General features: G+C 43.8%; 1 protein-coding gene across 1 annotated transcript in view; it reads right to left on the bottom strand.

Annotated features, from left to right (window-relative positions):
* LOC110485300 (NACHT, LRR and PYD domains-containing protein 12) overlaps window positions 1-19874 on the bottom strand; it is a 50544-nt gene that overhangs the window by 9201 nt on the left and 21469 nt on the right. The window contains exons 5-9 of the mRNA XM_036939240.1: window positions 12356-12434; window positions 11998-12226; window positions 9832-11623; window positions 9411-9584; window positions 5211-5384 (exon numbers count right to left, since the gene is read on the bottom strand). Coding sequence (XP_036795135.1) covers window positions 5211-5384; window positions 9411-9584; window positions 9832-11623; window positions 11998-12226; window positions 12356-12434 — 2448 coding nt within the window. The remainder of the gene's footprint in view (window positions 1-5210; window positions 5385-9410; window positions 9585-9831; window positions 11624-11997; window positions 12227-12355; window positions 12435-19874) is intronic.

Genomic DNA, 19874 nt, shown 5'->3' with positions numbered 1-19874 from the left:
AAACGTTAGGTAATCGATTTGATAAATAGCACATCATCTCATTCAACCTTACTAGAGACAAGACATAATGACGCATCGTGCGAGGAATCTAAAATAGGATGACGCTTTCATTTTGATTCAGCCAATATAAAATTGACAAGCAGTTTACATAAAACACCCAGATTATGTTATCAGTAGAGAGAGTTGGTGAGCCATGTGTGTGTGTTCTGGAGAATGCCTCCGTGATGTTCTCTGACGTAGCCAGGGGGTAGCGTTAGCTATACATTTATAGTACTAAGACACGATCCAACTACTTATAGAAATAGTTTGGCCAAACGTAGTGCTATTTCTGCCTCCCACGTTTCAGAAGGCTCATTATTAATTTCTTGAGTGAGGACAAAGAGCCAGCCGATTGAAATCTGAGTCGATATTAGCTTGACTAGTGATAATTATCTCTCACGTTTCCATGCGAGTAGACCAACGGTGTATGTCTTTGTTTACAGCGCGTTCCGACAAAATATTGCATAAAACCGTTCCCTTGCTGAAGGGGATCCAATGTTATTCTTGAAAGTGTATAAAGTAGGATTAGCTTGCATGAGATGCTAAGCTAACAAAGGGAAAGCTGCCATTTTTTTTCCTGTGTCACGTTGAAATTCCTCCGGCTTGCGCAACGGAAGTCCCGCCTTTTTTACTTCCATTTGATTTCAGCGTGTGCTATCACTGACCTCTGGTGGTGACGAATCGTCAGTGCATTTCTTTTGATTAGAATGTAGGTGACACCCAAATGTGGATCACGTTTAACAAGTGGTTACTTATGATATCCAGTCAGTCTCAACTGATTGGATATCGATGTCTGATTCAATTTAACTAAGAGGTCAAATTGACAGATTTATCTTTTCCAATGGACATTTTGAATAATATCCAAATGGATGGGTTTCTACAAATGAGTCAATTTAAACTTTTCCACATTAACCTTGAAACAGCAACGCTCTCAGGTTAATTAAAGTTTAATTTCCAAATAGCCTAAAAAGGTTTGATTTATCCTTAACATTGATTAAATCAGTAAAATTTGCTTTGCAAAGCTCATTCAGGACTACCCATGTGGCTTCGGCCTTAGGGACATGTGAGCCTGGTGAGGAATGTACCCTAACATTTAAACTACTGTTTACACTTATGGTAATACAGACATAATCTCAATTGATTGGATATCATTGTCTCATTCAATTTAATAAGTTCAATTGTAGAACATACCTTTTCAGGTTCTTTCTACAAATGAGACAATTTTAAAATTCCTATATTAACCGAGATGAACCAACTTCTCAGGTTAATTAAAGTTTAATTCCCAGATAGCCTATCCAGTTATGATTAATCATTATCATTGATTAATAAATTCAATTTGCTTTTGCAAATTCATTCACATCCAACTGCCACATTCTCTAGTACTCTAGACGTTCCTAGCTGACATAGAGGACGCATTGGTTGGCTACCCGAATGTTACGGGTTCCACAAGCACTGCGGCAGTCTAAGCAAGCAAACCATTGACACGCAGAGTGAACTCTGCTTCCGATGATACATCTACCGCTTTGTGGGGCACTGTCATCCCTTGCAATGACACTAATGGCATCAGTCCCACAACTGACCAGATGACTCCCACTGGTGAAACACTTTGCGATATCACAGACAGAAAACCTTATCTCAGTTCGCAGGCACTGAAGAGGTTGCCACACGTGGACGCTGTGGTGACTGGCAAGCCTCGATAGCCACTGAGCGTTTTGAAGCACAAACACCGGCCGCTGACAACTCATTGATAGGTTCCGACCTTTTCCTTTGTGCCTCGGATACCAACACCAACCACTGGTGGGGAGGGGGGGGGGAGACAGAAATGGGGGGAATACTAGAAGCCCAGACCCATGATGAGCCTCATCATGAGGCCGGTGGGGGGGTCGAGACTACAAAATAAATCGGTAGGATAACTGGTCCCTTTGAGTACCATTACCAATGCCAGCACAGCAACAATCAGTAAGAGGATTAGAGACCTCACAAGTCAAATTGCTATAGATAACAGCGATAGAGGAGTCACGAAGATTTCTACACGTGTAAGGGAATCTCCAGAACACTCTTCTGATGGTTAACACACATGCCACTAATAAATAGAACCTTCCATTTAGGAGGAAAGTTATTAGAAGTCATGAAACATGAACACACCGCGTACGACTGGTTCAGTGCTTAGAGAGTACTTCCGTAGTGAGGTTAGCTCTTCTGTGGATAACATAGCTATGAAATAGACTCCTTCATACCTATCACCACTACAATGGTGAAAGACACAATGACCGCTTAACACTTGTCTTGAGGTCGACATCAATTCTTAATTACCAGGCCTTGATCTGGAACTGATCTGATGACTTCAGACTCATTCTGAACAGTTTGCAGCCTACCCGGATACTTGGTTTCTTTCCCTTGGTATGTGCGCTTGTGTAAGCACAAACACACACGTACAATGGAACATTTAATGTGGATTTATGCTCAAATCACTTAAGGGTGTGAACAAAATACCAGCCTTAGTAAAGTTGAAAATGTACTCTAAGACCATTGACTCTACAGCTACAGTACTCACCAGATCTCCACAGAGGTCCATAGGTCATGCCTGTAGACTGCCCGAAGCTGGTGCCTTACAGCTGTAGACTTATTACGTAGTTATCATCTTAGGATAGTGTCCTAAGCAACACACCGCAAATTAGGAACGCCCTAGATATGACATTAGACAATGTCATGGTAGGGTCATTTTGCAAAGACCTTGGAGGTATATAGAATACAGTCCAATTAGATGATTAAGGTGTGATAACTATATTTTGTATATATTTTGTTTATGCTTCCATTCCTTTTTCTTTCATTTCCTTTGACACTTAGGAAGTGATAGAGCCATAAACAAGTTCCCCATACAACCGTCACTTAGTGCCACAACGCCACTCATTTGGGAAGAAATGTAATTATGTATTTCGTGAGTGTGTGTGCGTTGTTCACATCTGCCTAAGTTCCTGCCTAGATCCACCAGCCTGGACGACCAGAAGACGGGTCCGGAACGGCAATTCCAATCCGGACATTCGCTGCCCATCCTTGTGGCGGCCTACTCCATTTGCAGAAATCGTACCCGGGTCAACCACCAGAAGGGGACCGCAACGGCGATCACCAACCAGGACATCCCCTGGCCATTCGTGAGGTGCTTTGCAGCTTTCAGAAAGCCTAACCGGGTCAACCACCAGAGGGGGGCCACAACGATGATCCACAACCAGGATATCATGTGGTCATGATTTTTATGTTGGTTTGCAACATGCAGCAAAATCACAAGATTGAACCCACCAGAGGGGGACTGTCACGACGTGCTCTTTTGGGGTGAGGATCATAGCCCCCCCCCCCCCTCTCTCTCTCTCGCTCTCGCTCTTGCTCTCACTCTCGCTCTCTCCCACCACAGGTTTATGATGGTCGTAAATACTGAAACTCCTTTCCCCACTCTGCCAAAATGAAAGTGGAGAATCCCTTTGCTAACACAGAGAGAAACTTTAACAACAAAAAGTTGAATAATTTAACAGTATTTGTGTATTCCAAACAATTGGAGTGGTCCGTGGACACTTAAGGAACAGCCATGTCGAATTTGTTTCATTTGTTGACCTCATGAAAGACCGGAGAACCACATTACTGTATCTTTGTTTGTATACACTTCTCAATTATTGGGTTTGCATCTGAATGCTGTATAAAATATATGATTAAATAGGAAACTATTTGTGAGAAGATGTAATGTGATGTTAGCCTTCTAAACAAGATAATTGTTTTCATATGAAGTCTGAACTAAGTCAGTGGCCACGCCCCCGTTAGCAAAGACATTATACCCAAACGTCATGGAATGCCCCCTTCCACAAAGTTAATAAAAGGACTTGTGACAAAATGTAAATTTAGTGAAGATAACGCTAGGATAGTCCCCACGTTGAAATGGCTACCACTCTAGAGATCGGAAAACATGAAGCTGTCGCTACATGTTGAAATGGTTAGCACCTCGACCAAAGGACAAGACCAGAGAACGTGGAGATCATCCCCATGCTGAAATGGTGAAGAAATCTACAAACTAAAGACCAATTATTCAGGCTGCAGCTGTTTAAATACTTTCGTCTGGTAAACGCATCCGATCTAAGAACATTTTTGAATGGTACTCTGACGTATCCATTATAACAATCTACAACTACGGAAGACTGATCTCTGGTGGACGCATCCAGAGACTCCCTGATGAACGATTATCCCGCAGACAGACTGGCGATCACAGAGAGGGACAACAAAGGCATACACTCGTAAATATGTAAATTGCTATTTATTTTTTAATGAGCGGCTATTCATTTTCAAAGTATTAGCATTTACATGAGTGTAGTTATCAACTGTATTACAGTGGATCCACTCAGAGTTTCTCGCTCTTGAGCTGTCCCCACCCATTTCCTTTGTCTACCAAGCCATCATATCGATTTTGTCCACTACAGACTTTTTATACGTATCATGTTAGTAACCAATGTATGACCTATTGTGTGTGTGTGTTTATGTAATCCTGTGATTGATTAGTTAGTAAATAAATAATTAAGCCAATTTGTATATTGCTGATTCATTATTTGATGCTATGGTTCGTGCAGATATCCAAAGGTTTGCGACATTCAGGAATGAGATTGATGAAATAATACATTAATAGAATACTGTAATCGATAAGATATGAAAATGTCTGAAGAGTTAATTTGGGAAATAGAGAATCTATTAACATTTTCCCGTGGTGCCCCAATTTCCTAGTTAATTAAAGTTACATGATTAGTTTAATCACAAATAGAGAATTGATTTATTAATTTAGTCTTCACATTTAGAGACAGCAAACACTATGACATCGGACTTGATCTCGATCGAACATCTCTGGAGAGACCTGAAAATAGCTGTGCAGCAACCCTCCCCATCCAACCTGACAGAGCTTGAGATGATTTGCAGAGAAGAATGGGAGAAACTCCCCAAATCTTGTAGCATCATCATGTAAATGTGATGTTTCAGAGTTTTTTCATTATTATTTTTTCTAAAAACCGGAAGCATAGTGCCAAATTTGAAACTGTAGGCTTCACTGTCCAAACACATATGTGTGGACTATGTGTACCAGGTAAACACATGTGGATCTGGTAAAAATGTAGCACTTGTTGACCAAACACAGGAATACTGACCTTAGACTTTCCAGTTTACAGTGGGGATTCCCCAGTCCAGCAGAGAGCAGCTTCACTCCTGAATCCTTCAGGTCATTGTTACTCAGATTCAGGCTTCTCAGGTGTGATTGGTTTGACCTCAGAGCTGAGACCAGAGAAGCACAGCTTTCCTCTGTGACTTGACAGGCTGACAACCTGCAAACAGTAAAATCATATTAAAACCACATTGCTATTCTTTGGTGGTGAAAATTGTGGCAGTATATTTTTTCAACATAATCAGATATTTTACATCCGTGTCCTAAAATCTGCCATATCTATTCATAAATGAATATATAATTATTAGAAATGACAAATTATCAAAGTATTGCTTGTAGATAGAGAAATATTAAGTACAAATATTTGAGTAGACTGACCAGGCCATTTTAAAAAGCAGTATCAGTCAAAAGACAGACATTGAGGTATCAGATTCAGAGAGTGTCGAGGATACAGTCCACACCATATCTATTTAGACAGTGAAGCTAACATTTTAAATGTGTCTATATACTCAAGCATTTTCGATTTGAGATCAAGTGTTTCATTTGAAGTGACAGTATTTAGTGTCACTTTTTATTTCAGGGTATTTTCATACATATCTGTTTCACAGTTTCAAAATGAAAGCACTTGATGTATCTAGTCCCGCCACTTAAAAAAGTCATAAGTATTCTGACCAATTCACCTATAGTATATTAAAGTAGTCAAAAGTGTAGTATTTGGTCCCAAACTTGTTGGTTGCATTTGCAGTTTGTTTTGGTTGTGTTTTGGGTTATGTTTTGCCCGATAGTAACTGAATGGTGGGTGATGACTGGATTAATCTTCTATCTAATTGAGTAGATACAAAGTTTCTAAACACTAAATTAATTGTGATGATACCGATACCATAATTACGAAAAATCAAGAAGAAATCATGAATAATAATGAGTGAGAAAGTTAGAGTATACAACAAAACATGCTAACCTCTCACCATTACCCTCCAATAAAAGGTGAGATTCTGTATTGTCGCTTAATGTGAAACATTCTATCTGAAATTCAAAATGCTGGAGCATAGTGACACATTTAAAACTGTAAGCTTCACTGTCCAAACACATATGGTGTGGACTATGTGTGCCTGGTAAACACATGTGGATCTGGTGAACAATTATCACTTGTTGACCAACTACAGGAATACTAACCTCAGAGTCTCCAGTTTACAGTGGGGAATCCCAAGTACAGCAGAGAGCAGCTTCACTCCGGAATCCTTCAGGTCATTGTTACTCAGATCCAGGTTTCTCAGGTGTGAGGGGTTTGACCTCAGAGCTGAGACCAGAGAAGCACAGCCTTCCTCTGTGACTAGACAGGCTGACAACCTGCAAACATTAAAATCGTTTTAAAATAACACTGCTATTATTTGGCTGTGAAAATAGAGAGGCAGTATATTTTTCAACATAATCAGATACTGTATATCAGCGTCCTGAAACCGTCCATATCTATTCATAAATGGATGTATTATTATTAACAATGACAAATGATAGAAGTACTGCTTGTAGAGAGAGAAACATTTTTAATACAAATATGTGAGTAGACTGACTTGACCAGTATAAAATGCAGTCTCAGTCAAAAGACAGACACTGAGGTATCATATTAAGACTGTATTGAGTATACAGTCCACACCACATCTATTTTGGAAATTAAGCTAACTTTTTACATTTGGCTCTATATTCCAGCAATTTAGATTTCAGACCAAATGTTTCATATGAGCTGACAGTATATAATGTCACCTTTAATTTGAGGGTATTTTCATACATATTTGTTTGACCATTTAGAAATGAAATTACTTCATTACTTCATACTTCAATTGAATAAGTCATGAGTATTCTGGCCAATTCACTTATAGTGTATTAATGTAGTCAAAAGTTTAGTATTTGGTAACATATTCCTTGCACACAGAGACTACAACAGGCTTGATCTGGTTGTGTTTTGGTTTCTGTTTTGCCCAATAGTAACTGAATGGTGGATGACGGCCAGAGTAATTTTATTTAGAAGTGAATAGATAAAATGTTTCTAAAAAATACAGAAATTCATCCTGATGATGCCATGATTAATAAAATGAATCATGAATAATAATGAGTGAGAGAGTTACAGAGGCTAAAACAAAACATGCTAACCTCTCACCATTAACCTCAAATTAAAGGTAGCATTCATATGAAACATTGCTGGAGCATAGCGCCAAATTTAAAACTATAAGCTTCACTGTCCAAACACATTTGGTGTGGACTACCTGTCCCAGACCTTCTGTTTTCAACTATCTAGAGACAGCAGGAGCGGTAGAGACACTCTGAATGATCGGCTATGAAAAGCCAACTGACATTTACTCCTGAGGTGCTTGACCTGTTGCACCCTCGACAACCACTGTTATTATTATTATTTGACCCTGCTGGTCATTTATGAACATTTGAACATTTTTATTTATTTTATTATATTTCACCTTTATTTAACCAGGTAAGCAAGTTGAGAACATGTTCTCATTTACAACTGCGACGTGGCCAAGATAAAGCAAAGCAGTGCGACACAAACAACAACACAGAGTTACAGATGGAATAAACAAGCGTACAGTCAATAACACAATAGAAAAAAAGAAAGCCTATATACAGTGTGTGCAAATAGCGTGAGGAGGTAAGGCAATAAATAGGCCATAGTAGCAAAGTAATTACAATTTAGCAGATTAACACTGGAGTGATAGATGAGCAGATGGTGATGTGCAAGTAGAAATACTGGTGTGCAAAAAGGCAGAAAAGTAAATAAAAAACAATATGGGAATGAGGTAGGTAGATTGGGTTGGCTATTTACAGATGGGCTATGTACAGCTGCAGCGATCGGTTAGCCGCTCAGATCGCTGATGTTAAAAGTTAGTGAGGGAAATACAAGTCTACAGCTTCAGCGATTTTTGCAATTTGTTCCAGCCACTGGCAGCAGAGAAGTGGAAGGAAAGGCGGTCAAAGTAGGTGTTGGCTTTGGGGATGACCAGTGAGATATACCTGCTGGAGCGCGTGCTACGGGTGGGTGTTGTTATCGACACTTATCTCAGTGAGCTGAGATAAGGCGGAGCTTTACCTAGCATAGACTTATAGATGACCTGGAGCCAGCGGGTCTGGCGACGAATATGTAGCGAGGGCCAGCCGACAAAAGCATTCGCAGTGGTGGGTGGTATAAGGGGCTTTGGTGACAAAACGGATGGCACTGTGATAGACTTCATCCAGTTTGCTGAGTAGAGTATTGGAAGCTAATTTGTAAATGACATCGCCGAAGTCGAGGATCGGTGGGATAGTCAGTTTTACGAGGGTATGTTTGGCGGCGTGAGTGAAGGAGGCTTTGTTGCGAAATAGGAAGCTGATTCTAGATTTAATTTTGGAATGGAGATGTTTAACATGAGTCTGGAAAGAGAGTTTACAGTCTTACCAGACAATTAGGTATTTGTAGTTGTCCACATATTCTAAGTCAGAACCGTCCAGAGTAGTGATGCTAGTCGGGTGGGCGGGTGGGGGCAGCGATCGGTTGAAAAGCATGCATTAGGTTTTTACTAGCGTTTAAGGGAAGTTGGAGGCCACGGAAGGAGTGTTGTATGGCATTGAAGCTCGTTTGGAGGTTAGTTAACACAGTTTCCAAAGAAGGGCCAGGTGTATACAGAATGGTGTTGTCTGCGTAGAGGTGGATCAGGGAATCACCCGCAACAAGAGCGACATCGTTGATATATACAGACAAAAGAGTCGGCCCAAGAATTGAACCCTGTGGAACCCCAATATAGACAGCCAGAGGTCCGGACAACAGGTCCTCCGATTTGACACACTGAACTCTGTCTGAGAAGTAGTTGGTGAACCAACATCTTGGCCATGTTCTGTTATAATCTCCACCCGGCACAGTCAGAAGTCAGAAGAGGACTGGCCACTCCTCATAGCTTGGTTCCTCTCTAGATTTCTTCCTAGGTTCTGGCCTTTCTATGGAGTTATTCCTAGCCACCGTGCTTCTACCCCTGCATTGCTTGCTGTTTGGGGTTTTAGGCTGGGTTTCTGTACAGCACTTTGTGACATCGGCGGATGTAAGAAGGGCTTTATAAATACATTTGATTGATTTATGGACTACGTGTGCCTGGTAAAACACGTGGATCTGGTGAAAAGTTATCACATGTTGACCAAATACAGGAATACTGACCTCAGAGTCTCCAGTTTACAGCGGGGATTCCCCAGGCCAGCAGAGAGCAGCTTCACTCCTGAATCCTTCAGGTCATTGTTACTCAGATCCAGAACTCTCAGGTGTGAGGGGTTTGACTTCAGAGCTGAAGCCAGAGAAGTACAGCTTTCCTCTGTGACTCCACAGCCAGACAGCCTGACATAGAGATCATCATGATTTCACAAACACACTGTTAATTTAACAACAGTAGTGAGAAGGACAATGGCAGATGCATATGGTTTATTCTCACAAACAACACATAAATTCATGTTCCGTCCTGTTGTTTTTGACTAATGTCAAATCAAAGCATTGATTTAAATATGTTTTTCAAAAATATATATTTTCTCGAAACTGAATATTTATTTCTGATGACTAGTACTTAAATGTCATTTTATGGACTCACAGAGCAGCTTTGGATGCTTTGACCACTGGCAGTAGCATCAGAACACCTTCCTTTGATCTGGAGTATTTTTTCAGGTCAAACACATCCAGCTCCTTTTCTGAAGTCAGCAACACAAAGATCAGAGCTGACCACTGTGCAGGTGAGAGTTCTTCACAGGAGACACTTCCAGATCTCAGGTAGCTTTGGATCTCCTCCACTAGAGAATGGTCATTCAGTTCATTCAGACAATGGAACAGATTGATGCACCTCTCTGGAGAGGGATTCTCCCTGATCTTCTCCTTGATGTACTTGACTGTTTCTTCATGGCATTGTGAGCTGCTTCTTGTCTTTGTCAGTAGACCTCGTAAGTGCTTCTGATTGGACTCCAGTGAGAGGCCCAGAAGGAAGCGGAGGAAAAGGTCCAGGTTTCCCGTCTCATTTTGTAATGCTTTATCCACAGCACTCTTGTAGAAAGTAACGTCATGCTTGTTTCTGAACAGCGCAAAAAAGTTACTGGGCATTGATTGAGGTTTGACCATTAGATTTTCATTGTTGTTAATGAATGAGAGGAACACATATACAGCAGCCAGAAACTCCTGAATGCTCAGATGTACGAAGCAGTACACCTTGTCCTGGTACAGCCCACATTCATCTTTAAAGAGCTGTGTGCACAATCCTGAGTACACTGAGGCTTCATTGACATCAATGCCAGCCTCTTTCAGGTCTTCTTCATAGAACATTATATTTCCCTTCACAAGCTGTTGAAAAGCCAGTTTTCCCAGTGACAGAATGCTCTCTTTATTCCAGTGTGGATCGGTCTCTTCTTTCCCAAGATACTTGCCATTCTTTTGTTTGGTCTGAAACACCACAAGGTGTGTGTACATCTCAGTCAGAGTCTTGGGCATCTCTTCTCTCTTATGTTTCAGCATATGTTCAAGGACTATTGCAGAAATCCAACAGAATACTGGAATGTGGCACATGATGTGGAGGCTCCTTGATGTCTTTATGTGCGAGATGATTCTGCTGGCCAGATCCTCATCACTGAATCTCTTTCTAAAGTACTCCTCCTTCTGTGGGTCATTGAACCCTCGTACCTCTGTCACCTGGTCAACACAACCCGAAGGGATCTTGCTGGCTGCTGCAGGTCGGGTAGTTATCCAGAGAAGAGCAGAGGGAAGCAGATTTCCCTTGATGAGATTTGTCAATAGAACATCTACTGAGGTTGACTTTGTGACGTCACAACAGATCTTGTTCTTCTGGAAGTCTAGGGGCAGTCGGCACTCATCCAAACCATCAAAGATGAACAGAACTTTGTACTTGTCATAATTGGAGATCCTTGATTGTTTGGTTTCCATTGAGAAGTGATTGAGAAGTTCAATTAAAGTGTGTTTTTTCCCTTTTATTAAATTCAGCTCCCGAAAAGGGAATGAAAATACAAATTGAACATCCTGATTTGCTTTTCCTTCAGCCCAGTCCAGGATGAACTTCTGCACAGAGACTGTTTTTCCAATGCCAGCAACTCCCTTTGTCAGCACAGTTCTGATAAGTTTGTCTTGTCCAGTTAAGGGTTTGAAGATGTTGTTACATTTGATTGGAGTCTCTGGTCTTGCTTGTTTCCTGGTTGTTGTCTCAATCTGTCTCAGCTCATGTTCATTATTGACCTCTCCTTTTCCACCCTCTGTGATGTAGAGCTCTGTGTAGATCTTATTGAGAAGTGTTGGGTTTCCTTGTTTAGCGATACCCTCAAATACACATTGAAACTTCTTCTTTAGATTAGATTTGAGTTCACGTTTGTATATCACAGCAAGCTCATCTGAATGAAGAAATAACACAGGGATATTAATATTACTTCTGTTTTAATGCCTACAGTGTTATAGGACTGTGCTATAAAGTTGGATATTATAATAATTTACTATATTAACTACCTGTATAAATTTGTAATTTCTTCATATTGCGTTACACACTGGTGTGACTGATTATATTATTAATGGTATTATTGATGGTATTGTTCATGTGGTCTCTCTCTCTCTCTAACACATCCCTCCTGCTACTTGATGAAGTCACTAGGTGTTGTGTTAAGGCTGCTACAATGCCATTGAGTTACACAGCTACTTTAGCTGTACTTTAGCTACAGCTTTTAAATATTTGTTATAAAATAGCATTCCACATTAGGCAGACAGGTCTTACTTTTCTCCAGTGTGTCAGCAAGCTCCTTCTGGTTCATTTTCCTCAGGATGTGCAATGTGATCTTCAGAGCCCCCTCTCTGGCACTGCTCTCCTGCTTCTCATCTTCAGCGTCCACCACTTCCTTATCCTGCTTCTGACTCTCAAAGCCTTCTGGGATTCCTGGACTAAGAATCCTCTTGAACATTGTCAGCTCATTCTTCACAAATGTCATAATATTCTCTTCAAGCAACTGAAATAAATAAAGTAAATAAGTTAAGCAAGAAAATAAAAGCTTTCTCATTCACACATTAATGAATGATTGACAGATCATCTTTACTTGAGGTAAACAAAATCAAATGTATGTAACAGTACCACATACACTGAATATGGAGGCCAGGTCTGTTTGATGACTCTGGGAAGACTGACCACTGAAAATCTCTGATCGATCCTGTTGGTTTCTTTGAAAAAAACATGAGATTACATCTCCTCATCCAGTGAGTGCACACACACTCACACACAGACAAACAAACACGGAGATACTGTCACAAAGCTAACTAAAAAGCAGCATTCCCCAAGTGAGGATGGCTTTCACTTCAGCATTGATAAATTCATGAACTTCTTTGAGGAAAAGATCATGATCATTAGAAAGCAAATTACGGACTCCTATTTAAATCTGCGTATTCCTCCAAAGCTCAGTTGTCCTGAGTCTGCACAACTCTGCCAGGACCTAGGTACAAGAGAGACACTCAAGTGTTGTAGTACTATATCTCTTGACGCAACGATTAAAATAATCATGGCCTCTAAACCTTCAAGCTGCATACTGGACCCTATTCCAACTAAACTACTGAAAGAGCTGCTTCCTGTGCTTGGCCCTCCTATGTTGAACATAATAAACGTCTCTCTATCCACCGGATGTGTACCAAACTCACTGAAAGTGGCAGTAATAAAACCTCTCTTGAAAAAGCCAAACCTTGACCCAGAAAATATAAAAAACTATCGGCCTATATCGAATCTTCCATTCTTCACAAACTTTTTAGAAAAAGCTGTTGCGCAGCAACTCACTGCCTTCCTGAAGACAAACAATGTATACGAAATGCTTCAGTCTGGTTTTAGACCCCATCATAGCACTGAGACTGCTCTTGACCTTTTAATGGCGTCAGACCGAGGCTCTGCATCTGTACTCGTGCTCCTAGACCTTAGTGCTGCTTTTGATACCATCGATCACCACATTCTTTTGGAGAGATTGGAAACCCAAATTGGTCTACACGGACAAGTTCTGGCCTGGTTTAGATCTTATCTGTCGGAAAGATATCAGTTTGTCTCTGTGAATGGCTTGTCCTCTGACAAATCAACTGTACATTTCGGTGTTCCTCAAGGTTCCGTTTTAGGACCACTATTGTTTTCACTATATATTTTACCTCTTGGGGATGTCATTCGGAAACATAATGTTAACTTACACTGCTATGCGGATAACACACAGCTGTACATTTCGATGAAACATGGTGAAGCACCAAAATTGCCCTCGTTAGAAGCCTGTGTTTCAGACATAAGGAAGTGGATGGCTGCAAACATTCTACTTTTAAACTCGGTCAAAACAGAGATGCTTGTTCTAGGTCCCAAAAAACAAAGAGATCTTCTGTTGAATCTGACAATTAATCTTGATGGTTGTACAGTTGTCTCAAATAAAACTGTGAAGGACCTCGGCGTTACTCTGGACCCTGATCTCTCTTTTGACGAACATATCAAGACTGTTTCAAGGACAGCTTTTTTCCATCTACGTAACATTGCAAAAATCAGAAACTTTCTGTCCAAAAATTATGCAGAAAAATTAATCCATGCTTTTGTTACTTCTAGGTTAGACTACTGCAATGCTCTACATTCCAGCTACCCAGATAGAGCACCAAATTATCTTCAGTTAGTGCTAAATACGGCTGCTAGAATCCTGACTAGAACCAAAACATTTGATCATATTACTCCAGTGCTAGCCTCCCTACACTGGCTTCCTGTTAAGGCAAGGGCTGATTTCAAGGTTTTACTGCTAACCTACAAAGCATTACATGGGCTTGCTCCTACCTATCTTTCCGATTTGGTCCTGCCGTACATACCTACACGTATGCTACAAGACGCAGGCCTCCTAATTGTCCCTAGAATTTCTAAGCAAACAGCTGGAGGCAGGGCTTTCTCCTATAGATCTCCATTTTTATGGAATGGTCTGCCTACCCATGTGTGAGACGCAGACTCGATCTCAACCTTTAAGTCTTTACTGAAGACTCATCTCTTCAGTGGGTCATATGATTGGGTGTAGTCTGGCCCAGGAGTGTGAAGGTGAATGGAAAGGGTCTGGAGCAACGAACCGCCCTTGCTGTCTCTGCCTGGCTGGTTCCCCTCTCTCCACGGGGATTCTCTGCCTCTAACCCTATTACAGGGGCTGAGTCACTGGCTTACTGGTGCTCTTTCATGCCGTCCCTAGGAGGGGTGTGTCACTTGAGTGGGTTGAGTCACTGACGTGATCTTCCTGTCTGGGTTGGCACACCCCCTTGGGTTGTGCCGTGGCGGAGATCTTTGCGGGCTATACTCGGCCTTGTCTCAGGATGGTAAGTTGGTGGTTGAAGATATCCTTCTAGTGGTGTGGGGGTCTGTGCTTTGGCAAAGTGGGTGGGGTTATATCCTTCCTGTTTGGCCCTGTCCAGGGTATCATTGGATGGGGCCACAGTGTCTCCTGACCCCTCCTGTCTCAGCCTCCAGTATTTCTGCTGCAGTAGTTTATGTGTCGGGGGGCTAGGGTCAGTTTGCTATAGCTGGAGTACTTCTCCTGTCTTACCCGGTGTCCTGTGTGAATTTAAGTATGCTCTTTCTAATTCTCTCTTTCTCTCTTCTCTCTCTCTCTCTGAGGACCTGAGCCCTTGGACCATGCCTCAGGACTACCTGACATCATGACTCCTTGCTGTCCCCAGTCCACCTGGCCGTGCTGCTGCTCCAGTTTCAACTGTTCTGCCTGCGGCTATAGAACCCTGACCTGTTCACATTATGTGCTACCTGTCCCAGACCTGCTGTTTTCAACTCTCTAGAGACAGCAGGAGGGTAGAGATACTCTTAATGATCGGCTATAAAAAGACAACTGACATTTACTCCTGAGGTGCTGACTTGCTGCACCCTCGACAACTACTGTGATTATTATTATTTGACCATGCTAGTAATTTATGAACATTTGAACATCTTGGCCATGTTCTGTTATAATCTCCACCCGGCACAGCCAGAAGAGGACTGGCCACCCCTCATAGCCTGGTTCCTCTCTAGGTTTCTTCCTAGGTTTTGGCCTTTCTAGGGTGTTTTTCCTAGCCACCATGCTTCTACACCTGCATTGCTTGCTGTTTGGGGTTTTAGGCTGGGTTTCTGTACAGCACTTTGAGATATCAGCTGATGTAAGAAGGGCTATATAAATACATTTGATTTGATTTGATGGGAATGTTGTGTTTGTTTGATATTGTTTTAGGACTATGAACATGGAAAAAGGGATTAGAACACGGATTATGAAAACAACAAAATAAATGGGAAAATTGGGGAGGAGAAATGACTAGAGACAGTGCTATTTAACTCACTGACCATGACCATGTTAAAGATGGCGCCGGAGAAGAAGGCATGACGTTTTACATGTCCCCAACCCATTGTGTTTTTTTTATTTTTTATTTGCGTTGTTTGTAACTTAATTTTGTACTTATTTTGTACATAATGTTGCCACTACCATCTCTTATGACCGAAAATAACTTCTGGACATCAGGACTGCGATTCCTCACACGGACTGACAGAATCCTTTTTTTCCTTTAACGAGTCTAACGAGCCAGACGTGAATGATATTGTCAGGTGCGTGAATGAGGACCCAAAAGCGAATTAACAAACAGAGTTTCTTTTAATGATAAACACACGTGGGCTCAGATGGACAGGTAGATTCCGACAGGACAGGACAAGGTTGCAGCAAACACGATGATAGTCTGGTTCAGGCATGAGACACACAAACAAGAATCCGACAAGGACAGGAGCAGGAACAGAGAGAGATATAGAGACCTAATCAGAGGGAAAAAGGGAACAGGTGGGAAAAGGGGTGACGAGGTAGTTAGGAGGAGACAAGGCACAGCTGGGGAAAAGAGGGGGAGAAAAGGTAACCTAACAACGACCAGCAGAGGGAGACAGGGTGAAGGGAAAGGACAGAAACAAGACACAACATGACAGTACATGACAGTACCCCCCCACTCACCGAGCGCCTCCTGGCGCACTCGAGGAGGAAACCTGGCGGCAACGGAGGAAATCCTCGATCAGCGCACGGTCCAGCACGTCCCGAGAGGGAACCCAACTCCTCTCCTCAGGACCGTACCCCTCCCAATCTACGAGGTACTGGTGACCACGGCCCCGAGGACGCATGTCCAAAATCCTGCGGACCCTGTAGATGGGTGCGCCCTCGACAAGGATGGGGGGGGGGGGGGGGAAGACGAGCGGGGGCGCGAAGAACGGGCTTGATACAGGAGACATGGAAGACCGGGTGGACGCGACGAAGGTATCGCGGAAGAAGAAGTCGAACTGCGACAGGATTAATGACCCGAGAAATACGGAACGGACCAATGAACCGCGGGGTCAACTTGCGAGAAGCCGTCTTAAGGGGAAGGTTCTGAGTGGAGAGCCAAACTCTCTGACCGCGACAATATCTAGGACTCTTAGTTCTACGCTTATTAGCAGCCCTCACAGTCTGCGTCCTATAACGGCAAAGTGCAGACCTGACCCTCTTCCAGGTGCGCTCGCAACGTTGGACAAAAGCCTGAGCGGAGGGGACGCTGGACTCGGCGAACTGAGATGAGAACAGCGGAGGCTGGTACCCGAGGCTACTCTGAAAAGGAGATAGCCCGGTCGCAGACGAAGGAAGCGAGTTGTGGGCGTATTCTGCCCAGGGGAGCTGTTCTGACCAAGACGCAGGGTTGCGAAAAGAAAGACTGCGTAAGATGCGACCAATAGTCTGATTGGCCCGTTCTGCTTGACCGTTAGACTGGGGGTGAAAGCCGGAAGAGAGACTGACGGAAGCCCCAATCAAACGGCAAAACTCCCTCCAAAATTGAGACGTGAATTGCGGACCTCTGTCCGAAACGACGTCTGACGGAAGGCCATGAATTCTGAAAACATTCTCGATGATGATTTGTGCCGTCTCTTTAGCAGAAGGAAGCTTAGCAAGGGGAATGAAATGAGCCGCCTTAGAGAACCTATCGACAACCGTAAGAATAACAGTCTTCCCCGCTGACGAAGGCAGTCCGGTGACAAAATCTAAGGCGATGTGAGACCACGGTCGAGAGGGAATGGGAAGCGGCCTGAGACGGCCGGCAGGAGGAGAGTTACCGGACTTAGTCTGCGCGCAGACCGAACAAGCAGCCACGAAACGACGCGTGTCATGCTCCCGGGTGGGCCACCAAAAACGCTGGCGAATGGAAGCAAGCGTACCCCGAACGCCAGGGTGGCCGGCTAACTTGGCAGAGTGAGCCCACTGAAGAACGGCCAGACGAGTAGGAACGGGAACGAAAAGAAGGTTCCTAGGACAAGCGCGCGGCGACGGAGTGTGAGTGAGCGCTTGCTTTACCTGCCTCTCAATTCCCCAGACAGTCAACCCGACAACACGCCCCTCAGGGAGAATCCCCTCGGGGTCAGTGGAGGCTACTGAAGATCTGAAGAGACGAGATAAAGCATCAGGCTTGGTGTTCTTAGAGCCCGGACGATAAGAAATCACGAACTCGAAACGAGCGAAAAACAGCGCCCAACGCGCCTGACGCGCATTAAGTCGTTTGGCAGAACGGATGTACTCAAGGTTCCTATGGTCAGTCCAAACGACAAAAGGAACGGTCGCCCCCTCCAACCACTGTCGCCATTCGCCTAGGGCTAACCGGATGGCGAGCAGTTCGCGGTTTCCCACATCATAGTTACGTTCCGACGGCGACAGGCGATGAGAAAAATACGCGCATGGGTGGACCTTGTCGTCAGAGAGGGAGCGCTGAGAAAGAATGGCTCCCACGCCCACCTCTGACGCGTCAACCTCGACAACGAACTGTCTAGAGACGTCAGGTGTAACAAGGATAGGAGCGGATGTAAAACGATTCTTGAGGAGATCAAAAGCTCCCTGGGCGGAAACGGACCACTTAAAGCACGTCTTGACAGAAGTAAGGGCTGTGAGAGGAGCTGCCACCTGACCGAAATTACGGATGAAACGACGATAGAAGTTCGCGAAGCCGAGAAAGCGCTGCAGCTCGACGCGTGACTTAGGGGCGGGCCAATCAATGACAGCTTGGACCTTAGCGGGATCCATCTTAATGCCTTCAGCGGAAATAACAGAACCGAGAAATGTGACGGAGGAGGCATGAAAAGTGCACTTCTCAGCCTTCACAAAAAGACAATTCTCTAAAAGGCGCTGGAGGACACGTCGAACGTGCTGAACATGAATCTGGAGTGACGGTGAAAAAATCAGGATATCGTCAAGGTAAACGAAAACAAAGATGTTCAGCATGTCTCTCAGGACATCATTGACTAATGCCTGAAAGACAGCTGGAGCGTTAGCGAGGCCGAAAGGAAGAACCCGGTATTCAAAGTGCCCTAACGGAGTGTTAAACGCCGTCTTCCACTCGTCCCCCTCCCTGATGCGCACGAGATGGTAAGCGTTACGAAGGTCCAATTTAGTGAAAAACCTGGCTCCCTGCAGGATCTCGAAGGCTGAAGACATAAGAGGAAGCGGATAACGATTCTTCACTGTTATGTCATTCAGCCCTCGATAATCTATGCAGGGGCGCAGAGACCCGTCCTTCTTCTTGACAAAAAAAAACCCCGCTCCGGCGGGAGAGGAGGAGGGGACTATGGTACCGGCGTCAAGAGCTACAGACAAATAATCCTCGAGAGCCTTACGTTCGGGAGCCGACAGAGAGTATAGTCTACCCCGGGGGGGAGTGGTTCCCGGAAGGAGATCAATACTACAATCATACGACCGGTGTGGAGGAAGAGAGGTGGCCCTGGACCGACTGAACACCGTGCGCAGATCGTGATATTCCTCCGGCACCCCTGTCAAATCACCAGGCTCCTCCTGTGAAGAAGAGACAGAGGAAACAGGAGGGATAGCAGACATTAAACATTTCACATGACAAGAGACGTTCCAGGAGAGGATAGAATTACTAGACCAATTAATGGAAGGATTATGACAAACTAGCCAGGGATGGCCCAAAACAACAGGTGTAAAAGGTGAACGAAAAATTAAAAAAGAAATGGTTTCGCTATGATTACCAGAAACAGTGAGGGTTAAAGGTAGCGTCTCACGCTGAATCCTGGGGAGAGGGCTACCATCCAGGGCGAACAAGGCCGTGGATTCCCTTAACTGTCTGAGAGGAATGTCATGTTCCCGAGCCCAGGTCTCGTCCATAAAACAGCCCTCCGCCCCAGAGTCTATTAAGGCACTGCAGGAAGCTGACGAACCGGTCCAGCGTAGATGGACCGACAAGGTAGTGCAGGATCTTGAAGGAGAGACAGGAGTAGTAGCGCTCACCAGTAGCCCTCCGCTTACTGATGAGCTCTGGCTTTTACTGGACATGAAGTGACAAAATGACCAGCAGAACCGCAATAGAGACAGAGGCGGTTGGTGATTCTCCGTTCCCTCTCCTTAGTCGAGATGCGGATACCTCCCAGCTGCATAGGCTCAGCTCCCGAGCCGGCAGAGGAAGATGGTAGTGATGCGGAGAGGGGGGCAACGGAGAACGCGAGCTCCTTTCCACGAGCTCGGTGACGAAGATCAACCCGTCGCTCAATGCGAATAGCGAGTTCAATCAAGGAATCCACGCTGGAAGGAACCTCCCGGGAGAGAATCTCATCCTTTACCTCTGCGCGGAAAC

The sequence above is a fragment of the Oncorhynchus mykiss genome, chromosome 12, assembly GCF_013265735.2.
Source record: "Oncorhynchus mykiss isolate Arlee chromosome 12, USDA_OmykA_1.1, whole genome shotgun sequence".
In the NCBI taxonomy this organism is placed as follows: Eukaryota; Metazoa; Chordata; class Actinopteri; order Salmoniformes; family Salmonidae; genus Oncorhynchus; species Oncorhynchus mykiss.
This window is presented reverse-complemented; position numbering and strand designations above follow the sequence as displayed.